General features: G+C 29.3%; 1 protein-coding gene across 1 annotated transcript in view; it reads left to right on the top strand.

The window, feature by feature from the left end:
• The window catches only part of LOC101238300 (protein jagged-1b), a 20,391-nt gene extending 15,936 nt beyond the window's left edge, over positions 1 to 4,455 (top strand). The window contains exons 11-17 of the mRNA XM_065805130.1: positions 1,242 to 1,385; positions 1,746 to 1,880; positions 2,248 to 2,382; positions 2,670 to 2,801; positions 3,017 to 3,354; positions 3,445 to 3,763; positions 3,915 to 4,455. Of these exons, the coding sequence (XP_065661202.1) occupies positions 1,242 to 1,385; positions 1,746 to 1,880; positions 2,248 to 2,382; positions 2,670 to 2,801; positions 3,017 to 3,354; positions 3,445 to 3,763; positions 3,915 to 4,141 (1,430 nt within the window). The 3' untranslated portion in view covers positions 4,142 to 4,455. The remainder of the gene's footprint in view (positions 1 to 1,241; positions 1,386 to 1,745; positions 1,881 to 2,247; positions 2,383 to 2,669; positions 2,802 to 3,016; positions 3,355 to 3,444; positions 3,764 to 3,914) is intronic.
• The last annotated feature ends 6,250 nt before the right edge of the window (positions 4,456 to 10,705 follow it).

The raw sequence follows: 10,705 nt of genomic DNA, 5'->3' as shown, positions 1-10,705 counted from the left end.
AAGGTGGAAGACTGCGTTCTACCACTTCTAGAGAGGATTCTATGATCGTCAGATCCGTCAAGAAGGATCCCTGGATATCATCAGTCGAGATACAAAAGCAATTAGAGCTGCCTGTATCGGACCGAACAATCAGACGACGTGCTGTTGAAGCCGGATTGTTTTCTCGACGCCCTGCAAAGAAACTGCTGATTTCACTAAAAAACCGAAAGAAGAGACTCCTTGCTACATGTCATATTGACTGGAATGTGCAGAAATTGCGAGCTGTCCTGTTCAGTGATGAATCGAAGTTCAACATCATTGGAAGCGATGGCATTTGCCGTGTACGTCGACCGGCCGGAAAACGCCTCGATTTACGTTACTGCCATAAGACCGTGAAGCAGGGTGGAGGCAATGTAATGGTCTAGGGGTGTTTTTCTGCTAACGGTCTATGTCCAATACATCGAAGCAATGGAATAATGGACCGTTTCATGTATAAAAATATCCTGAAAGATGTTATGTTACCTCATGCTGAATGGAATATGCCAATAAAATGGGTTTTTCAGCAAGATAACGATCCGAAACACACTGCAAAAGTAGTCAAGCAGTGGTTTCAAGACAACCACCTATCGGTAATGGATCGGCCGCCTCAATCTCCGGATCTCAACCCTATCGAGAACCTGTGGGAGATCATCAACTGCAGAATTAATCGTGAAGGTGTTTGTAATAAGGATCAACTGTTTGTACTAATCCAAAAGGCCTGGGCAGCGATTCCACAAAGTTTCATTGATCACCTGATCAAATCTATGCTTCGAAGATGCAAGACTGTGATCGACAACAAAGGATTCGCCACGAAATATTGATAGAGAAATACAGCTTGGTCAACATTTTGTCGAGTTGCACTTGTTTTGTCCAGAAGGAAATCAACTTTTTTTATTACTTTTGATTAATTTATTAATTTTCGTGTACAAATAATGAGCTTTGTGATGAATAAAACTTGAAGAACTTTGTCTCTAAACAGTTACATAGTTATTTCTCTAAATTGAAAAAATGCAGCACTTTTATATAAAGAAACTAAATTAGCATTATTTGGTTGCACTCCGATACTGTATATGTATATATATGTATGTATACATATATATATATATGTATACATATTGCGAGTCAGGCTACTTGTCAGTCGAAGTAGCAGCACTCCCTTGCAAGTCAGGCTATATAGATATAAGATAGTCGATAGTTTTATCCTAAATATTTATTATTTGCAGAGCAAGATGGATGTAGTCACAACAGAGGCAAGAAATTTTGTTCCAGTAAAGGGATTTGTGTAAATGATCAAAAAGTGTCAGTTTCTGGACAAGCCTGGAAGTGTTTATGTTATGAAGGATGGGTTGGTAAACACTGTGAAATAAGTATGCTGATTAGTCTTAATTATTTGTTTTTATTTTAGAAAAATTATTTTAAAATAGTTTATAATTTTTGTAAAGAAAGTTTGAATTAATCACAGATAAACTTAAAATTTTTTTAATTTTTTAGTGTTTAATTTTTCTTTGAGTTTTGAACTAAAAAATTAATTAATAATAAGATATTTTCTGTATTTTAAAAGTATTTTGAATAAACTTAAATTCTGTACAACAAATCTTTGAATAATGTAGATATTTGGAGAAATGTGTGTATGTGTGTAAAAACGTGTGTACAAATGTCTTAAGCAACTTTTTACACTGATTCTAATTTAATATTTTAAGCAACTTTTTATACTCATCCTAATTTAGAGATACATATATGTAACAAAAGATCACCTTGTCAAAATGGTGGCACTTGTTTGAAATCTGGAAAGCATTTTAATGATGATCAGATTTATAATTGCAGGTGTCCTTTAGGATTTTCTGGAAAAAATTGTGAAACTGGTGAGTTACTTTACCATAAACTAAATAAATATTTTTAATTGTATATTTTACCATGTATTTTCAATATCAAGAGAAATAAATGGTTTTTAAGAATAAAAATAAAAAAACTTTAAAACATTAGTTTAGTATTACTAATAAAGACTAGTATATATATTTTTTTAATTTTTATGAAAAACCTTTTTTTTTTTTTTTTGTTAGTTAACATGGCATTCCTTTGTTGTTAGCTAACGCTGTGTACTTATGTTGTTGCTATCACCATGTACTTTTGTTGTTAGCTATCACCATGTGCTTTTGTTATTAGCAAACACTACATACCTTTGCTTGAACATTTTAAACAAATTTATACACTTTATGAAATCTTATTTAGAGATAAATGTGTGTGAAAAGCTATCACCTTGCCAAAATGGTGGCACTTGTTTGAATATTGGAAAACATTTTAATGATAATTTGATTTATGAGTGTCAATGTCCTATAGGGTTTTCTGGCAAAAATTGTGATAATGGTAAGTTACTTAACAATTTGTTTTATTTATTGTAGTATTTGTTTGTATTTCCAAAATCATTAGCAAGAAGATAGTAATACAAATAAAATTTGGAAATAAAATAAAACTTAATTTAAAAACAGATTGATACAAGTGACCCGATGCTAGTGAAGTATTAAAAAAAATAGTGAAATCTAGGAATAGCTACATTCAAGAATATATTTATCTGTGCAAACTTAATTTTGTTGTTTTGTTGTTAGTCTGTGCAAAATTAATTTGAAAACTTGTTTATACAAATCTTCATTTAGATTTGCATGTATGCAACCACCGATCACCTTGTCAAAATGGTGGCACTTGTTTGAAATCTGGAAAGCATTTTAATGATCAGATTTATGATTGCATATGTCCTTTAGGATTCTCTGGGAAAAACTGTGAAATTGGTAAGTTATTTTTATTTTCTCACAAACTAAATGGATATTTTTAATGATATATTTTTTATTGTATTTTTTAATATAAAGGAAATAAATGTTTTTAAACATTTTAATTAAAAATTTAATTCAAAAAAGATATTTAACTTAATCTATTAGTTTTGTTATTTTGATGAAAGTGTTGAATTTAAAATGATTCTTGTTTTATGCTTTGAAATTTTTTATAGCTTCTATACAGTACAAGCAATGTATGTACAGGGAAATGTGGTATATTCACAATGATACTTGGGATGATGCCTGCAATGTTTGCAGATGTGATGATGGAGTTGCAAAATGTACAGATGCATGGTGTGGTCAACCGAAATGTTATCAAATTGAAGATCCAAACTGTAAATGCAAATTTGTTGAAGGGCATTGTATCACCCCTCCTTGTTTGCCTTGGGGTATGTGTAATTTTCAAACTATCCCAGTATTATATATGGGCTGCTTCACTGAATTTAATGCTGAATTGGCAGAGAACTGTGCTAAAGTCATCTTTTTTTTTAATGTTAGAATGCTTCCAAAGGTAAGAATCTTTTTTAATTGACATAAATTACAAATAAAATTTAAAAAAAAATTAGCAAGAATGTTAAATTTTTAAAAATCTTGTTTGCAGGGAATTTTATTAGAAGAATTATGTCAACAGTTTCACATTTATAAAAAGGTTCAAAGTTTATTTATTTCCGATGAAGTTAGCTTACAGTGTTCTCATGCTCGCTTTAACTCTTCCCTGGATCAATTAATTGTTAATATATATAGCAAAAAAAAAGCAGTTCAGCTATCTTTGGAGATTGCAAAGTACAAGCACACACTTGTCGAACAATTTGAAAATTTTAAATGGCACGCGCCGCCTACATTAGTTCTTTTTTTTCGTTCTGTTGTATATACAAGCATTGAAAGACCTTCTACTATGCATAGTTTCTTAAAGGAAGAAAGTTAGTAAATGGTTTTGTTTTTCTAGAATCTTTTAAGTTTATTAAGTTACATTTTATCTTTTCTTAAATTTTCTAATGCATTTGAAAAGTATTTACCTCGAAACATTTTTGCTTCAATCTGTCTTGATAATTTTATCTCTTTTTATTTTAGGACATTTTTTTTCGCTATTCGTATGTATGGTTGTGTGCGTTCTCGTACTTTTTGTGTGGCTTAGTTTGTGGTTGTATAAGAAAATGACAGTGAAAAAAGTATACCTATCTGACACAACAACAATTATTGAGCATAATAAACTCAAAGAAAACACTTTGCTTGTTAAAAAAGAAAATTTGAAAAAAGGAATTTTTAAAACTATATCTAGAAAATCTGAACTACTGTAAATATGTATATAACTTTTGCTTAATTTAATATTTTCTTATCTCATTCATGTAAATAATTTGCGCCCTTGTTAATAATTTCTTACTGGTGCCTTGTTAATAGTTTGTTACTTATTACTTCTAACTACGTCTTTGTAAATAGTTTGATAAATGAATATATATTTTTTAGTCTTTATTCAAAACGAGCAACAGATCGCTCGTAACTCGTAACTTTTTTTCGTTTTTGTTTTAAATTTTTAGATATTTTATTTTATCGCTTTATTTTTATGATAGTATTTTTGTGATTTTTAAATTTTAATAGAATCATAATATCTTAATAGTAGTTTTCTTTTTGACAAAACGTGTTCGATTTTTTGGCACAAATTAATAACTTATTTAAACACAAAATAACTAATGATTTTTATTTCTTAAAATTCATAAACGTAATAACAGTGTATTAAACATTTAATAAGTAAATTTTATATGATTAAAATATATTGGTAAATAGTTATATTTTATATAATATACAACTATGTATCAATATTATAACCTTCAACCTTCGGTTTATTTATGTGAAGGTGTAAGTTTTTGATATACCGTTTTTGTAAAACTTTTTTTTTTAATAAAATTTTTTTGTTATTAGTACCACGAAGCTGCCATTTACACAAATCATATCTTAATGACAATGCATTCAAAAAAATCGTATCGTGCTTTAAATTATTAGGTTCGGGGTTGAATGTTTCAGTGGTTTTAAATTCCTGTACTTTAGCAAAATCATTGTATCTCCACATGTCGGATAAACTTGATTTGGCTTTGTTGCAGTTGATGTATTTAAATTATTTCCATCAATAAACGTCCTAAAGTAAAGTTCATTTGAATTACAGGTTGAGAAGAGCAATTGTTCCATTAGATTGTATCATCTTTATACGGAGTGGTATAACAGTTGTCATATATAAATTTAAATCTGAGTGACTGCCAGCAGTATAAATTTTTTATTTATTGGTTGAATAACAGAAACTGTAGCTAAATGTTATCTCTGCATTAATTTTATTAGTATTAAGTGATTGCATGTGGTGAAAAATCACTTCTTTTAATTATACAATACGTCTGATTGTTTATTCTAATAAACTTTTGAATAGTACTTGCGCAACGATATAGGAAATTTTTATAGATTTCTTTTTGAAAATTTCTCTTACAGCCATACCTGCTGCTTGCAATATTGGAGATGTTTTGTGAGTAGGGATTGCAATCCCGGACGTTTTTGGGTCCCGAAAATCCCGGGATTCTAAACACAAAATCCCGGGATTTTCGGGATTATAGCAGGATTGAACTAATTAAATTATTCTGTAATACAAAATGTTCAAAGTTGGTAACTATACTGAATTATAACGAGTTATATAATGCTGCTTTGCAGGTTTATCCTGTTTATGCTTTATCCTTACGATAAATGGAACAAACTTTTGAATAGACCATGGAGTTCGGGAGTTTATCATTGAAAAAAGTTTCACAAACACAAATTAAGGCAGGTTTGTTTGACTCAACGTATAAAAAAACAATCGTTAAGTTTGTTGGCGAGACTTCTCGTGTTAAAAAGATAAATTGTAAAATTGTTGAGCGAATTTGTGGTTAAGTGATTGCTTGAGTTTATTAAGTCGCTTGAACGTTTTGAAATGATAACCTTTTTATTGCTTTTGTTGTTTACCGCAATAATGTTTACCGCAATAATGTTTACCGCAATATATGTTAATAATAATGTTTGCTAATGCTTGAGGCATCATTTTTTTGCAATGACTTTGGAATAACTGAAGAAATTAATTTTAATATAATGCTGCTTTGCAGAAAGAATAAAGATGATGAAAAAGAAGTCGCTTGACCCAATAAAACAAAGAAGAAAGCTGCTTCGTTCACAACGAAAAGGTTTTACAGATATAGTAAATGAAAGTGAAGGTGCATCTTATGAAGCAGGAGTGTTTTAGATATTGGTTTTTTGTTGTTTTATATGACCAAACCTTAAATGCTCTACTATTCCTCCGGGCATATTTTCAGACAAAAAAAGAAAGTTTGTAAATAAAATATGCATTTAATATGAATTGTTTTTTTGTTTTACATTTATTATTTAGCTACCATTTATTTATAAATATAAAATAAAGATTTTCTTTAATTTTTGTCTCTCAATATTAACAAACAACTTATTATGTTATTTTTTACAAAGTAGCTTGTTGCTACAGCAGCTACATCGGTAGCCAAATTTAAGAAAATTTATGTTTACAAATTTATTTTGAAATTTTGATTGTTTAGTTACTTTAGTCAAATACACTTTAAATGTTCAAATGTTATTTACATATCCAATTATTTGATGAAGGTTATTCTGTAAAGTCTGTAATCTTAAAACACAATATGGAAGGTACCGTATATATATTTCTGCATTATTTTAAGATCTTTATATACACCTGCTGCCTGTTACACAATTAAATAATTTAAGGCGCCATAGAAAATTAATTTCAGTCAATAAGGCATAATGAAATTAAACAAAAAATTGATAACATCAAAAAGTATATTCATATATGCAGTATTAAGTTCTGTTTTTTAGCAAATATCTCACATTATATAAAATCCCGGGATCCCGGGATTTTATTTACTTCAATCCCGAAATCCCGGGATCATAATTCATGCCCGGGATTGCAATCCCTATTTGTGAGAGTTATCCCAACATAATTCAGATGCTTCCCATCTTTTTACCCGATCCAATTTTTTGACATTTTGCTTATTTTTGTTCAAAAAAAAACTACCAAAACAACAAACTTCCTTTTAAATATTATTTTTACTAACTTCTGCTCGATGACATGATCATATACATTTGAATTTTTCCTTATTTTTTTGTCTCTCTTTTCTAGCCACATTTAATAAATAATCAAATTTGAAATAATACATCACTAAAAACAAATATATTTAATGGGGGTAACTATGGGCAAGTTTTAAAAGTTGGAAAATATTTCTAAGCAGGGTAATTCCGCATCAAATCACCCAAAATTTAGAAAATTTTGAACCATGGGTTTTCAAATTTTTTAAAAACCTCTTTGGCTGTTGCATCTTAAAAAGAAAAATTAACATATAAAATTTAAGCTAAAAATGTTGAGAGGTTGACAAGATACTGCAATTTTAATACTGACCTGGTTTCCTAGAATGACCCGGTTTTCATAACACTCTGAAAAAACATTTTTCTTAAAATAATAAGAAATAAAAATGGCAAAAAATGAAAATAAACATATATGTTTTTTTGATGCTAAATTCAATAAATGTACTTAAAATGCTAAAATATAAAAGGAACATGCTTAAAAATTAATAAAACAACTAGTTTCTATAAAACAACTTTGGGGCCCAATATCTCAAAACACCCCCATCAAAAAAAATTTTTTTTTGCTGTTAATATTTTCAGCTGTTTATAATCTTACTAGGCACAAAAAATTTAACTGGAAAAACGACTGAAACATACGGAACTTTAATATCAAAGATGTATCAAATTTTCAATAAGCTATTTTAAAAAACTTTCAAATAGAATTCTGTAAAATATTATATTTAGTTAAAAGACTCCTTAAAAAAAGAAACAATTTTGTTATATTTAAGGAAGTCTTAATTATATGATAACTTAGTTATTTGAACTTAACAACTGAAAAAAACATGCTGTTTTGTTTTATATAAAAACTAAATTAGTATGATATGGATGTGCATTTGTTTTTAAAATTTTGACAACTTTTGTAAAAGTTTATTATTACAAGTTATTACAATTGTGCAGATAAGCTATATACAACTATACATACAATTATACTATATACAAAATACATAAAGCTATATGCAATTATATATACAATTCAATTACTTTTAGAAAATCAAGACATGATGAGAAGTAGCTTAAATATTGCTCCTGGGAAGAAACTTTGCAAACCCTGTAAGCAAAAGATTGCCAAAAAAGCAGATCTTAAAGAAGAGAAGCAAAGTCAGGGTGAACAAGATGAAGATTTTCTAATATCATCATTCAAATCAAAAAGACAGGAGATCAATGAAGAACTTGAAAATTTTAATATATCTCCTCTAAAATCTCATTCAAAGTCATCAAAACAAATACTCTCAGAAGGAAAGCGAAAAGTTGCGCACATCAACGAAATGGTAAATAACCTTACTAAAAACTGAAAGTCAATTCAATGTTCCCTCAAAACTGTGTTATAAACCAAATGACATTAAAAAGAAGGCTGAAAACGTTGATGAAATTATGAGCTTGATAAAAGAAAAAATTCTATGTTCTGACAAAAGAACTATTGTTCAACTTCTAACACTGGCACCCCCAAGTTGGTCAATATTAGAAGTACAAAATAACTTTGCAATTACAGAATACCAAGCAAAAAAGGCTAGACAACTTTTTAATAAAAAAGGATTGTTGGCTATCTCACCTTTGTATAAAGGGAAAGTCGTACAAAAAGAAATAGAAGATTCTGTTAAACTTTTTTATGATTCAAGTGATTTATGTAGAACTATGCCTGGAAAAAAAGATTATGTTAGCATTCAAAAGAACGTCCATTAACAAAAAAAACTGCTTTTGTGTAATTTAAAGGAACTATATTTATTATACAAAGAAAACAATCCAGAAATACAAATAATGTTACTCAAAATTTGCTTCACTTAGACCAAAGTGGTGCATTTTGCCAGGTGCAAGTGGTACACATTCTGTTTGTGTTTGTTCTTATCACCAAAATGCCATATTGCTAGTAGATGCTTTAAATATTGGACTAAAGTATAAGGACTTACTTTCAAAAACGTTTGCTCAGTAGAAAACAAAAAATGCATGCTTGCACAGTGTGATGATTGTCCTGGTAAAGAACCCCTCACCAAATATTTGTATGAAATTTTTGGAGAATACGAAGATGATTTTGAGATACACTACAAGCAATGTCAAACTACTGACCGTGCAACACTATTAAGTTTAACAGTTGATGTTCGAACGTTTGTTGAACTATTAGCATCTTGTTTTGAAAAGCTACAAGCTCATTCTTTTATTGCTCACTCTCAATCACAGTACCTTAACCAACTGAAACAATATATGGATCAATCAAACATTATCATTATTGGCGACTTTGCTGAAAATTATGCTTTTGTTGTCCAAGATGAAATACAGAGCTATCATTGGAACACCCAACAATGTTCTTTACATCCATTAGTCATATACTATAAAGATGATAAAGGTGAACTGAAACATATTTCTTACTGTTTTATATCAGATGACATTATACATGATGTAACTTATGTGTACAAAATATTCCAACTAATCATACCAATATTAAAAATAATATTTTCCAATCTGTCCAAATTACATTTATTCACTGATGGTTGCGCAAGACAGTACAAAAATTGTAAAAGCTTTTACAATCTATGTCAACTAGAGAGCGAATTTTGCCTTAAGATTGAATGGAACTTTTTTGCCACGTCCCACGGAAAGTCACCATGCGATGGGATTGGTGGTACTGTAAAAAGATTAACAGCACAAGAAAGTTTAAAACGACCGTACAGAAACCAAATTCTCACATCAGAAGCTATGTATGAATTTTGTATTGATAAAATCAAAGTTGTTAACTTCATTTACATAAAGGGATTGGACTTACAATTGCAACGTGAAGAGCAAAAAGAAAGGTACACTGGTGTAACAACTCTACCTGGTACTCGTAGCTTTCATCAATTTATACATCTTGGAGATAACAAGGTTGGGGCAAAGAGGTGTAGTACAGACACTAATTTTACAATAATCCACAATCTTAAAAAGAAACACTTTAGGTTGTTATGTCGCTGTAGTCTGTGATGATAAGTGGTAGATCGGCATTGTAACTAAAACCAACTTAGAAGAAGTTGATGCTAAAGTTAAGTTTCTTCATCCAAATGGTCCATCAATCTGTTTTAACTGGCCTGAAAGAGACGACTACTGTTTTATTCCAAACACCAACGTATTGAAAAAACTATCTGTTCCACAAGCTTGCTCTAGTTCTGGTAGAAACTATGTGTTTGAAAATGCTGAAATAGAGAAAGTACAAGTAAAATGGGAGCAATATTGTAAACTGTTACAAACACAGTCAAAATAACTTTCATCTTTGATACCTTTACAAATCTTGTATATTTAAGTAACTTTTTAAATTACGATTAACTTTATTTTATTTACAAATATTTTTTGGGAATTTCTTGAAAAAGTAATACATCTTTGAAATTAAAGTTCCGTATGTTTTAGTTGTTTTTCCAGTAAGATTTTTTGTGCCTAGTTAGATTATAAACAGCTGAAAATATTAACAGCAAAAAAAAAATTTTTTTGATGGGGGTGTTTTGAGATATTGGGCCCCAAAATTGTTTTATTAATTTTTAAGCATGTAAGCATGTTTTTAGCATGTTTAAAACTAGTTGTTTTATTAATTTTTAAGCATGTTCTTTTTATATTTGAGCATTTTAAGTACATTTATTGAATTCAGCATCAAAAAAACATTATATATGTTCATTTTCATGTTTTTGCCATTTTTATTTCTTATTATTTTAAGGAAAATGTTTTTTCAGAGTGTT

The sequence above is a fragment of the Hydra vulgaris genome, chromosome 09 (genome assembly GCF_038396675.1).
Source record: "Hydra vulgaris chromosome 09, alternate assembly HydraT2T_AEP".
In the NCBI taxonomy this organism is placed as follows: domain Eukaryota; kingdom Metazoa; phylum Cnidaria; class Hydrozoa; order Anthoathecata; family Hydridae; genus Hydra; species Hydra vulgaris.
The sequence above is the reverse complement of the archived record's forward strand: the minus strand, read 5'-3'. Positions and strand labels throughout refer to the sequence as shown.